Source organism: Epinephelus fuscoguttatus, linkage group LG5 (assembly GCF_011397635.1).
Source record: "Epinephelus fuscoguttatus linkage group LG5, E.fuscoguttatus.final_Chr_v1".
NCBI classification, from domain to species: Eukaryota; Metazoa; Chordata; class Actinopteri; order Perciformes; family Serranidae; genus Epinephelus; species Epinephelus fuscoguttatus.
Genome location: NC_064756.1, coordinates 24,878,450 through 24,891,165, shown reverse-complemented (window position 1 = coordinate 24,891,165; position 12,716 = coordinate 24,878,450). Strand labels below are relative to the sequence as shown.

The 12,716-nt window shown below is 38.9% G+C and overlaps 2 protein-coding genes across 6 annotated transcripts in view; both read left to right on the top strand.

The window, feature by feature from the left end:
* schip1 (schwannomin interacting protein 1) overlaps positions 1 to 6,033 on the top strand; it is a 278,638-nt gene extending 272,605 nt beyond the window's left edge. For all 5 annotated transcript variants that reach the window (XM_049576140.1, XM_049576142.1, XM_049576141.1 and 2 more), the window contains 3 exons: positions 2,504 to 2,627; positions 3,312 to 3,405; positions 5,114 to 6,033. In XM_049576140.1, the coding sequence (XP_049432097.1) occupies positions 2,504 to 2,627; positions 3,312 to 3,405; positions 5,114 to 5,165 (270 nt within the window). In that variant the 3' untranslated portion in view covers positions 5,166 to 6,033. The remainder of the gene's footprint in view (positions 1 to 2,503; positions 2,628 to 3,311; positions 3,406 to 5,113) is intronic.
* A 3,667-nt stretch (positions 6,034 to 9,700) lies between these two features.
* On the top strand, positions 9,701 to 12,670 carry il12a (interleukin 12a). The gene is made up of 7 exons (XM_049575962.1): positions 9,701 to 9,707; positions 10,803 to 10,948; positions 11,048 to 11,134; positions 11,434 to 11,475; positions 11,819 to 11,962; positions 12,095 to 12,136; positions 12,320 to 12,670. Exons 1-7 carry the CDS (start codon positions 9,701 to 9,703, stop codon positions 12,458 to 12,460), a joined length of 609 nt encoding a protein of 202 aa, XP_049431919.1. The 3' UTR covers positions 12,461 to 12,670.
* Positions 12,671 to 12,716: the final 46 nt, after the last annotated feature.

The window sequence follows — 12,716 nt, the reverse complement described above, 5'->3', positions numbered from 1 at the left end:
TCTTAGGGAAATAATGTGTAGTTATTCACCCTGTGTACTGTCACTCCACGTTTGACTGTGACTGCGCAACAGATGACTAAAGACTTGGGAATTTTAAAAGTTCCAGTGAAAAGAGAAATCAAATTGTACATTTAAAATGAGATAAGAAGTGAACCTGGTTGCTCCAGTTTGTATTGTACATTGTGGGATTCAGTGGGCAGCATCATTGCTTGCCTCTGCTGGAGAACGAAACCTTCACACAGTCACTGAGTTCATCTGTTTATTTGTACAAAACACCGACAACCTGTTTGTGACCAAACAGTAGTTTCTACTTGGAATCCCCTAACTTCACAGTCTCACTATGTACAGTGGTGAACACCTTAAAGAAAAACTGATAATCCCTTTTGTTTTTCATCAGGGGCATTATCAGGAGAAGGCGAGAGTGTGGTTTTTCACAGAGAAAGCAAAACATGAGAAATAGAGTTCAAGCAGCAGATTGAAGTTGCACATACTGTCAGTCAGTCGAAACAGCTGTCTCTCTCAGTGGCTGATTTGATTTAATTTGGCTGCTGTAATTCATGCTGTTGGTAATTTTGACCAGATTTTAGCAAATGTAGGGCCATGACTGCTCATCATCAAATAACCTGCTGATTACACTTCATCAGTGAATATATTAAAGGGGACTTGTTATGCTATTATTTGCTTAAATCACTGAAATCAACTGGCCTATAGTTGGGACAGGCGTCTATATGGGACATGCCTTTAATTCCTTTCACACAGAACTGTTAATCAGCAAAGATCAGGAAAGACAATCAGATTGTTTATTTAAACCAGTATGAATATTACTTGTATAAAAATTAGACTTCAGACAATATATCATTTATGAATAATTCATGTGATTTAGCTCCGACCAGACAGCACATCAGAGAGAGTGTGAGTTACGTCAGTCGAGGATAACAGCACCTGGCATACTGACACAACACAACTTTATCCTGTTGAAACAATACTCACAATTTCAATTCATTTTTTGTGAAAAACCCTTTTGATCCTTTTGATCTGAGGACCTTTACGGACTTAAAAAATATAAATAATTTAGAGGGTAATTTGTCAAAATGTGTAGCCACACCAGGTTAGTAAAGGGGACTGTACGTTTAACTGGGACTGGGCTTTAGTTGAGGATTTACAGGCTGGATGGATGGATGGATGGATGGATGGATGGACAGATAGATAGATAGATAGATAGATAGATAGATAGATAGATAGATGCATCTGCTCCATTCATGTTACTGCAAGTGTTTAAGTTACACTGCTGCATATAGCTAACATGCTAACACCAGGGAAACATTAATTTTGGTCGCTAATGTTGTTAATTTCTCCCCGTTTTTGGATCATATTCGTGCTCGAACATGTCCGGTTGTGTTTAGAAGCTTTAATAGGTGATTTTTCATGGAACAAAGTGACAGTGTTCTCTGTTACTGTTATTCCCCAGCTGTAAGGACAGTTTAGAGATGCTGAGATACGCAAGACCCACAAACACTGACCAGTTTTAGGATGGGGTTTTTCATGAGGGGGTCTTAAAGACAGACATATAACAGAGTGTCTCAGACAGAGGGTGAATAATAATAATAATCTATATTTATAAAGTTCTTTTCAAAACAGAGTTGCAAAGTGCTTAACATACGATACGATATACGATATACTTCATTGTCCCATAGGGAAATTTGTCTTGGACTCATATTGACTCATGTCAATAACTAAAACAGACAAAACATGAAAACAACAACTTCTAAAAGAACTGATAAAAACCACCTTCGTATATACAAACTGAGGAAATAAAAGACAGTCTAAGTTAACATCTAACTCAAGTAAAATCAGGAAAAGCTCTCTGATCAAAATATGTTTTAAGAAAGGACTTAAAAGAGATCACTGACTCAGCCGGCCCTGATTTCCTCGGGCAGACCGTTCCAGAGCCTTGGGGCCCTGACAGCAAATGCTCTGTCCCCTGTAGTGTTCCAGCACAGACAGTGTGAGGAAAATAAAGTGTATTTTGAACATTAAAGCATATAAACATGTTGTGGTAGAAACCCAAAATGCAAGTATGAAAATGAGCATAATAAATCGGACACACGTCACATTTGAAAATCCAGCACCAGTTAATGTTTGGCGTTGTTGCTTAATAAATGATTTTGAAAACTGATATATTATCAACATTGATATTTGTTAATTTTCTGTCAACAGATTGGTCAGCCAACACATTCATTCTGATTCTGATTATTTATTTAATGATATATCTGTAAAATTCAGATAATTATATGTCCATGAGTTTACATTAATGTACTGTATCATTTTGTTTACGGGACTTAAATTGTTTGACTCAGTTGACTTTAAAGAGGAATTTTATAAACATCTGAAAAACTACAGCATGAATATTTTTCTCTTTACAGCTTAACGTCGTTTCAGAGAAAGCACAGTGTCTTCCGTCTCTTTCTCATGTACTCTGTGTCTCTGTGTGTTTTCTCGGCAGCTTCCACACATGCCTCACATCAGTGAGTGTCTAATGAAGAGAAGCCTGAAGCCCACCGACTTGAGAGATATGACACTGGGGCAGCTGCAGGTTATAGTCAATGACCTGCACTCCCAGATCGAGAGTGAGTTGACCACAAACACACCAACAGTACAGTGCATACACACATACACAGAGTCTCTGGCCTCTACTTTCATTTGCAGAAATGAGCAAGAGAGCGAATGGGGAAAAACATGCACATGCATACTGACCCCTACCCTTTCTAGTGGATGTGAAAGTACATTTATATATGTTAGTCAGTTCAAAGAACTGTACCAGTCAACAGCTTCCCCTCAGCATTTACTGTCACGACACTATACAGATCATTGATCCTGCTACTCAGGAATGAATAATCTCTCATCTAGCATAAAACAGCTCCAGAAATCCCCATGACTCCTAAATCATGAGCTACTTTTTACTTACAAAACAGACTTTCCCCTTAAAATCGCTTTTGTCAGTGCTTCATATTTTCTGGCAAAGCTGAAGGAACAATAGCTGAAACATGTGATTTGAGGGCAACCGCTGATGTATGTTCTGACTGTCAGTGCTCATAATGTTTTTGATTGCTTTGTGAGGTCACTTTATGAACCCATGGTGGGAGGTTTTAGGCAGTCACATACTTTACAATATGTGATGTAGATTTATTTAGGGCCGCAGTAGTGTGTTATCTTTAACTGTGGTCATTGTGGTGTTGAAAGTATCCCTGCTTTGTCATGATGATACCGAGATATGATTTTTATATTATTCCTCATATTATCTGCCCCTCCAGGTCTGAATGAGGAGCTTGTACAGTTGCTGCTGATTCGGGATGAACTACACATGGAGCAAGATGCCATGCTGGTCGACATAGAGGACCTCACCAGGTGATGAGGCACTTTCTGAGGAACCGATTCACTGCACTCACCATCTCAGCTGGGGTTTTTGAGGGGGGAAAAGACAAATTCATTTAAATAATAAAACTGAAAATAGAAAGTCTATATTTTAGTTTTTGCCCTCACAAAGACCAAAACCAGCCTCAGTAGACCGAATCTCTATAACGTAGTGCTAATAAGAACAATCAATCACAGGTAGACAACTGGTAATTGGTTTAAATTGTAAAGATATGTGAAAATGTCACACTTGTTTATTTCTGTTGTCATTTTCAGTCGTAACTGTGCTTATTTTATAAACTGTGTTGTTTTGCTAGTGTGTAGAGTAAAATTTTTTTAGCCACCCAGGCAGTGGTAGACCAGCAACTCCTTCTTACTGCTTAGTAGTGTTTTTTGAGTTAATGGCTCCAGTTCACATCAGAATAGACTGTCTTACAGCAGGGGAAAGCAGATATACATATTCTAAATAAAGTGTACACTTCAAATGATATTGATTATTTTTGATAGGCCTATTAGTAGGTGGCTGAACACTAACCAACTGAGGTGGGGGTTTTCTACACAGAAGTTACTATAAACAAACATCATGAGACAGTCTATACTTTCCCTCCCTGTCTTCAGCTCTCAGCCCCGAGCCCATTTGTTCTTACTGAAGATATAAATATTCAAAAAGAAGTACCCAATGTATAGTTACTGTTTCCTTCTCAAAAGGTGAAGTGACTCCCTAAAACAGCCGGACACTGTAGTTTTCTAGAGTAGCCTATTCCAGCGACTTATGATGTAGTTACCAAAAATATATGTGCAAAAAACTGATGCAGCAAAACAGAGATATTGTTTTGTTTTTTAAACACATTTTTCTTCCTTGAAAAACCCATATGCCTACATGATTAGATTTTTTTTATGTTGTTGTGGGTTTACAAGACACCATTATAATGGCATTGTAGTAACAATCCAAAGCACATGTTATTTAACCACTCAGTTCGGGAACAGAATACTCTTCCTTCTATCCGAGGCCTGGCAAAGAAATTCAGCCACAAAAAAGGTTCCCCTTCTGAAACAAAACTCAGATTTTTCATTCCTACATTACCCATAATGCAACTCGGAGATGCATTATGTGTTCTACTAGCAGCTGGTGTAGCCTTGTGTTGCTAACTGCAAGCATAGGGGGGCTAAAGAGGTCAGGTAAGCACACATTTTAAAAGTTAAAACCTTGTGCAGGAGAGGCTAGAAGCCAAAAATGGCATATGAAGATATCTCCCCTATTTTATAGCAACAATCCTACATTAAAAGAAAAAGACTGCATAATTTAATGAGTTCCAGAAGATGTACAATTTACTACAACAACAAAAAAACACAAACAAATTACAAATAAATCAATGAAGTGTTAGGAGTCTTTGCAGTTTAGAGTCCTTAGAGTAACGATAATGTCAATTTTAAAACTTGTAGTCTTCAGACCCAGCCAGCGATGACTCAAGCCACTGGAGCCAATTGAGTTCCTTTCCCTGACTCAAACAGGAGTAAACCGTGCATTTATTGGGGATAATTTTCATATTTAGTGTGCTAGCGATCAGTTAGAGCAGCAGGACGCATTTGTTATTTGGTTGGTTTTGGTCTTTTATTGAGATTTGTTCACAAAAAGAAAACTATATACTATATGACCAGACTCATCCTTTAAGTGACTGTATGTTCCTTTTCTCTTCTACAGGCATGCTGAGAGCCAGCAGAAACATTTGGCTGAGAAGACCCTATCCAAATAAGATGCCTGTCCCTGCTCCACCCTGCTCCCCTCTGCCAAGCTAAGCTCCCGCTCCAAACCAGACTTTTCCCCTCTGGCCATTTCACCTCTGCCCCGTGTCGATCCAAATCCTGCCCGCTTGTCCCAAGTATTTTGCTCCTTGCTGCTTCCCCGTCTCCCCCTGTCTACCTTCCTGTCCAACCCACTGACTCCAGTGGTAGCAGCAGCACAGAAGAAGGCCACCCTCTTTCATTTGCTTCTGTGGTTTTCTCCCAGCGCTACGGATGGAGGAGCACTTCCTGCTTCCTGGGAGGAAGCGGAAACTGATTGTGTGTTGTCATGGATTCTGTCCCCAGCTTCCTGTGCAGTGATCGGCCTTGCTTTGCTACTGTTTCTTTTTAACTTTCTACATTCGCCACTAAATTATAACTGTCAAATGCAAAAATTGTGGGAAAAAATAAAATAATAGTGAAAAATTTAAGTAGAAAGTCAGTCATGAGAAAAAAAGAAACAACATTGTATTTAAAAAACAGATGGAAACTAACTTCTTCAGACCATTTTAAGTTGGACAGTAATTTTAAAGTATTTCAAAGTCGACCTGTTTTTATTCTGCACAAATGGTAGTTTTCAACTGAGAAATGTTTATTTGAAGGTGCTAAAAGAGTGTAAAGGAAACATGCCTGCCTTGTAGTGGAGTCGTAGCTTTTGGTAATACGTTCACTCTAATTGCTCTTCAACATTTTGTGAATGTTGATTTTCTGACACGAGTCATTTTAAATGAATAAGTGTGTTAATATCGTTTTCATCCTACTGTAATCAGAAACTTTATTTGAGGGAAGAAATGTTTATGTACAGATATGTAAAATAAAGAATAAACTTTGTTTCATATATGTCGGTTTGTTGTGCAATATGTTGGAAATGTGTTGCTGCAAGACAGCTGAATGAATTTGCTTTTGGAGCAAGCTTCCTCTTTCTAATGAACAAAGGAAGTGTAATCAGCGGTCGCAACTGCAGTGAGAATATAAAGCATAGCCACATTACACGTAGCATGACTCAACTCCCTCTGTTTCGGTATTGCCTTATCATGACAGTTTATCTCTCACTCTCATATGTGGGTTGGTTTTACTGCTCTTAAATATTAATATGGACAACCCCTTTTAAGTCATAATTAGGAATTTTTCTTTCACGTGAAAAACGACAGCTTGTGGACTGAATACGATCAATGGTCAGTTGTGGTTCAAGGTATAAATGCACTGAAATGATGCTTGTGAGATTTAGTAATGAATGGTATTTCTCGTGTAAAATATAATAACTGTGTCTCTGAGAAAGTCCCCCCTCTCTCACCGTGGGTCCTCTCCCTGGTCATATTCTGTGTTTAGAGAGTGATGGTAAGTTTCAGTCTTTGATGATCCAACGGTGAAGCAAGAGAAAGGCCAGGAAACTCCTGTCAAGCACTCAGTGACCACGGCAGTTTCAGAAAGTGCACTTCCTTAAGCGTGTCAAACACAGTGAGTGGATCACAGGTCCTGATAAGGAAAATTTCTCATTACTCTCATTATGAGCCTTGTGCAATCCTGCAGCTTTCATTCATATCACATGCCCATTTGTCATGGAAGTAGATGTCTTCACTGACATTTTAATGTCATCACCAAATAATGATAATGATAATTTAAGTGGGTCACAGGGGGATGGAGCCTACCCCAGCTGACATTGGGTGAGAGGAAGGGTACACCCTGGACAGGTTGCCAGAGTACAGCTGTTGTATATGCTAAATGAATTATTGCATAACACAGTTTGCTTATGTAGCCTGTTTGACACACAGTTCTATAATTCAAATTCAAAATGATGCAAACACGACTATGAAATAAATAAGGTGTATATAATCTTATGGTCACACTTCATTTGGATCCACCCACAGATAGCTTAAAGACTATTTACAGCATTTTAACAGCTTATTATTATTATGATCAAGATCAAGATCAAGCAGCAACCTCTGGGGCTGAGAAGCGAAGCCAAAGCAAAGTGCTAAAAAACTTGATATCATGTTAGCATGCTCAAGTTAGCATTTAGTGCAAAATACCGAGTTAGCTAATTACAGCCTCAGGGCCACTAACAAGCGACAACTTCTGCCGCTGAAAAGTGAAATCAACAGGGAAGTGCCAAAAACTGCAGTTCCCCTGAACGTCCCCTTGAGGCTGGCACCAGAAGCCAGTCAGACTCCGCAAACCCTCACGTTAAAATGCCCAACTTTACAACAGCAATAAGTCATAGCTAATATCAACATTCATGACAACTGTACAAGGGGGGGGGGGGGGGTTCAAAATGCCAAGGCTTCAAAACAAGTGTCCACCAACCAATGGGTGACTTTGCCATAGCTACATCCATCATTTATTATACAGTCTATGGCTGAGTTTCAACAGTTCAACTGTTTTGCTTAATTCTGTTGATGTTTAACAGATTATCTGTACCGTATATGTGACATGTGATATGACTTTGATTGAACAGAGATCTGACTGTAGCTACAGTCTGAGATCTCAAGACTTAGTTTCATTGTCTGTTCTGAGTGCACGGACTGAGCTTGGAAAGAAAGCTTTCATGTGCTCTGCTCCTCTCACTTGTAAGAACCTTTAGAAAGAGGGAAACTACGTGAACTGGTCTCTCTGCCTGATTTTAGAGCTCTCATAAGTACGAGGATGAATGTCTCGGTTGGGTCTTGTCATCGTGCGTCGGTGCTCTAATATTTCTACTTATTAATGTGTCTATTTTATGTTTTTTATTGTGTGGTTGTTTAGCTGTAACTTTTTGTGTGCTGCTGTCTTGGCCAGGTCTCCCTTATAAAAGAGACTGTTAATCTCAACAAGACTTACCGGTTTAAATATTTGATAAATAAATAAAATAAAATTCTCAAAAATAGTTGAATTGAAATTTAACTATTCACTCAACCTCTACAAAACAGAACTGTTGAATCTCAGTTAATAAGATGCTGAGATGTTGCAAATCTCTCTATAAATGATCTATAGGTTGGCTATCCAAATAAAGTGTTACTGATAGTATTAAATTAATACATTTTGTCAGGAGAGACAAATGACGGGTCACATAGCCAGGGACAGGAAAGAGTGAGAGAGATGGTCATGATTAGATTTGAATGGGGTCTGTCGGTAGTCTCCATTTCCCTTCACCATAACACTTTAATTAAACACTGTCAACATGTTTTCAAATGTTTTGTGATCATTCTATCCTCTTCAGATTGTTCTGTGGATCATTCACCGCAATATTTAAAGCTGTAGTTGGCCACTTTTCAGATAATGGGGGAAACTCTTATCCAGATAAGAGTCACACATTTTTTGTGAACTACAGTCAAGCTGTCAAACTAGGCAGTGCTGATCAAATATGTATCAAGGCTCTGTTAGTGCATTGCCCATTTCTCACCACAAATGTTTTCAGAAACATATTTTAGTGTACTGTTTAGCTGTAAAATGAGAAACTTTGCGACCCAACCATCATGCTGCATACAGTCAAGCCAAAAACTAAAAACCGTCCCCAGGTCAAACCAGCTTTCTCATTTTACAGCTAAACAGTGCTCTAAAACATGTTTCGGAAAACATCTGAGGCTAGAAACAGGGAATGCAGTGACAGAATCTTGACTCATATTAAATCAGCACTGCTTAATGTGACCACAGTTCATGAGCAGTGATTGACATCATTGATAGCTGCGTTAGAGACTCCTCCGCTTTGATTGGTTGTTTTCATTGCGCCATAGTACATTCACGCAAATGCCACCATTATTTTACAGATCATCTGTCACTGTCAGTTCATAGGGACTTGGGTTGGGAAGCGGAGGGTCATCTGTTCAAGTCCCCATTTGGACCAAATATGGAGTGTGGACTGGTAGCTGGAGAGGCGCCAGCTCACTTCCTGAGAAAGGGCAACCCCCTCACTCTGACATCTCTCCACTAATTGACAATGGAGTGAAAAAAATTAATTTTAATAAAGTATATAAAAATTAAAAAAATTAAAAAATGACTGCCCACTGACAAAGGGTGGGAATCACCAGAAGATCCACAATACCGTATTATCACGAGTAAAATAAATTGTGATTTATTACCTTTTTTCTCAACTGTAAATTATGTCCCCAAAGCAAAACTTTGTCAACATTTGTTGTATCCAATAAGTTTTCAGCCTGTTCCCCTCACCTCAGCCATTTTTTTCAGCAGCAAAATTTATGTAGTGGACTTGATTATATTATTATAGTGGGCTACCTAAAGTTTAAGCTTTTGTATTTGTAATATTAATAATTAAGACAATAATAAAAATCTGTACTTGGCACGGTGTGACGAAACAATATCGCAATACTATGCTGTATCAATTTTTGTCCCCACCCTACCACTGGCATGGTTTTAAAGCTTTTGTAAGCCAATGTTTTTCTCTCCAGACATCCTAAATTGCACATATTTAGATGAGGGAAATTAATATTTTCAGGAAAGGGGGCTGCCCCAAACCCCTCCCCTACAAGCTCAGTTTCTGGACCTCAGTATTCCCGAAACTCTACATACGGCCATGTATGGTACAGAGACAGTCAGACAGGATGTATACCGTATCTTGCAGTTATGTGTGTGAAAGTTGCAGCACCAAACAATAATCATCTTGTGAATGAAACACCAGAAATGAGTAAGGGTCCCATATCAACTGTCTGGTCCCCTTGATGCGATGAGCCTGGGTTTAACCGCCCTTTAATTTACCGCTACAGCCCTGCAGTGTCTTGTAATTATCACTAAATTACCGTGACTTATTATAATCAGCCAAAGTAAGAATGACTTCACTAAGCAGGTTTGCCATCATTTACTCCTCACACTGCGTTGACAGCACAGGCACACAGTGTCACACAGAAATTCCACTGTGATGTCACTCTTAGAGGGTTGCATGAGAAAGTTTCTCTGTTTTGGAGCATATTTTGTAGATTCACATACACAATATATGTATTTGTTTCAATGTTAATGTTAATTTATCATCATATACTATTAATGTCGGTGATGTTTCTATCTCCCAGCTGCTTTCTGCAAATCTGCACTAATCTCTTATTTTATTGGTCAATTTAATCCATTTTTTGGGGGTACATGCAAAAGAAGATGTTCTCAATAATAGAAGTTATATGTAGCCTAAGCTATTATAACACCCCCCCCCCCCCCTTCTAAGAAATCCTAATTTAAATCAGTATACACGTGCAAACCCGTAAATTGTTTTGGATCTAATTTTATACTCAGTTGCATCACAATGAGTTGCTTTCTCTAAAAGATGAGATAAATAACGCCACTTCCCGTTTTTTTTTTCTTTCAACCAACGTGTGCTGGAAGATCAACAAGGAAATTACGTATGACGTTTTAGTTTTCTTTTTGCTGGCCGACTGAGGGAATCCCCCGAAAATGCATATAAAAACAATCAGATAAGAGAGCTGCAGCACAGAGCTACTGATTTACCACACAGATCTGAGATATCTGATCAGAGAGATGGCAGTCTTTAATCTCTGTAAGTCAGCGAGCCCCACACACAGACTGGAATACTGAAGTTTTTTTTTTTTAACTCTGCTGTATTTTGTCATGCAAACATTTGTGTAAATCCATAAGACGCATTGGTTGATGGTTATTATTCTCTCGCCATGCAGACTTCGCCAGCTGTGCGCTGCTGCTGGTCCTGAGCTGGCGCACATCCACAGGACTCCCGGTGACTTCACTGAGCACAGAGAAATGCGAGGAGTGCTCATCGCTCCTCAAGAGCCTCCAGCTGGATATCAAAGGACTGCTCAACAGTGTGAGTACAATTCACTGCACCGCGTTTACACTGTAATACTGTATTTAATTTGTTTTCTGCCTTTCTTTTACTGATTAATACCTTTGTTTCGTATTCCAGAGTGTTTGCCATGGCATCCCTACTGCTGACATGGAGATGACGAGCACAGCTGAGACAGTACAGGCCTGCGCACCCGCTCTGACTCAGGTGTTTATTTATCAGTGATATAAATGATCAAATCATTTTTAACTTTGAATTGTATTTGCTTTTTGTACAAGGAAAATACAGATCTGAATAAGTCTTTTTGTGCAAAGTTTTACATTTTTTAAACCAGGAAAAAAATGTTTATGAACACAGCTTCAAGCCTCATCATTTCAGCTCAGTTTCTTTAATTTTTAGCTGGTAAAAGTCCTACTGAATTAAGTGTATGGTCCAAAAATGCTTATGAGCACCTGACTTGTCCGGTAAAACAAATGGCTCATGCTCAAAATGTTTTTACCCCACAGAACCCAGGCTGCAATGCACCGAGAAGTTCATCCTTCAGTGAGGTAGTTTCACACTAGCTTCTTTTTAAATGCTTTTTTAGAATTATCAGAAATGTTGTATATTATACAAAGTTATGTTTTTTTATTTCATTTTATTTTTTGTTATATTTTCTTATTTTATCTATTTTGTTTTGTTTTATCTGCTTCAATTTTATTTAAATTTTTTAGTTCATTTCATTTTATTTTTATATTTTACTTATTCATTGCTTCAGCTTTACATATCAATCTGCTGTTCTACACACCAGAATTGTGATATTTAAACCTTTACATCTGTATTAGCATCTCATTTTCTCATGAAGCAGACAGGTTACTTAACAGGTGATTTTTCTTTTTCTTGTCTCAACAGGGTGAATGTCTGAGGAACATCATGAAGGACTTGGCACACTACACTGCTGTTATTGAGTCCTACCGCAACTCCACAATCAGAGATCCTGAGGGAGAAGCTGCACTTCTGAACACAACTCTGGGAATAATTCACAGCCTGAGGAAGGTGTGTGTGTTATGCGTGTGTGGGAGGGGTAAAAACAGAGTCATGATTTCGAGACAGAACTAGTGAGAGAGAGAATCTCTTGGGAAATAACATTTGAAAGTCGCCTGATGAAATCTTCTTTGGTTTATACAGAACTGTTCCCTGATGCCTGATGGAGGGAACGACACTTCAAAGGTACTTTTCTCTGCCTTTTTTTGTTTGTTCCCTAATACGCAGAATCTTTTTAAGAGGAAAACTGAAGTAAAATCTGTCTTTGTAAAGATTTTTCTAAGACATGCCGAGTTAGGTTTTGTGTGTGTGTGTGGGTGTGTGTGTGAAACTGGGAGCTCATTATTGTGCATTCATGTTGTCTTTTAGGAGGATCTGGCTCATACCTGGGGAAATGACAGCTTCAGTAACAGACAGAAGATGTGTAAGATGATGAGGGCCTTCCATGTCCGAACCATCACCTTCAACCGAGCCATGGGCTACATCTCCTCAGGAGACCACAGGAAGTAAACACCCTGTAACCTCATCATCATCACCATCATTCCAATCAATACCACAATGTCTCATCTTCTTTATCTGAACAAACCTTCCTGATCATTCACTACCATGACAACTACTCACCAAGTCGTGCTTTACACTGCACATGCTGCAAATGTCTGCATGATCACTGCGCAGGCATAAGCTAGCTGGCTTCAGTGAGAGCTGAGTGACAGTCGAATTGTTGCCAAAGTTAGCAGTGGAGGCCATGTTGGCCTGCTTAAATGTA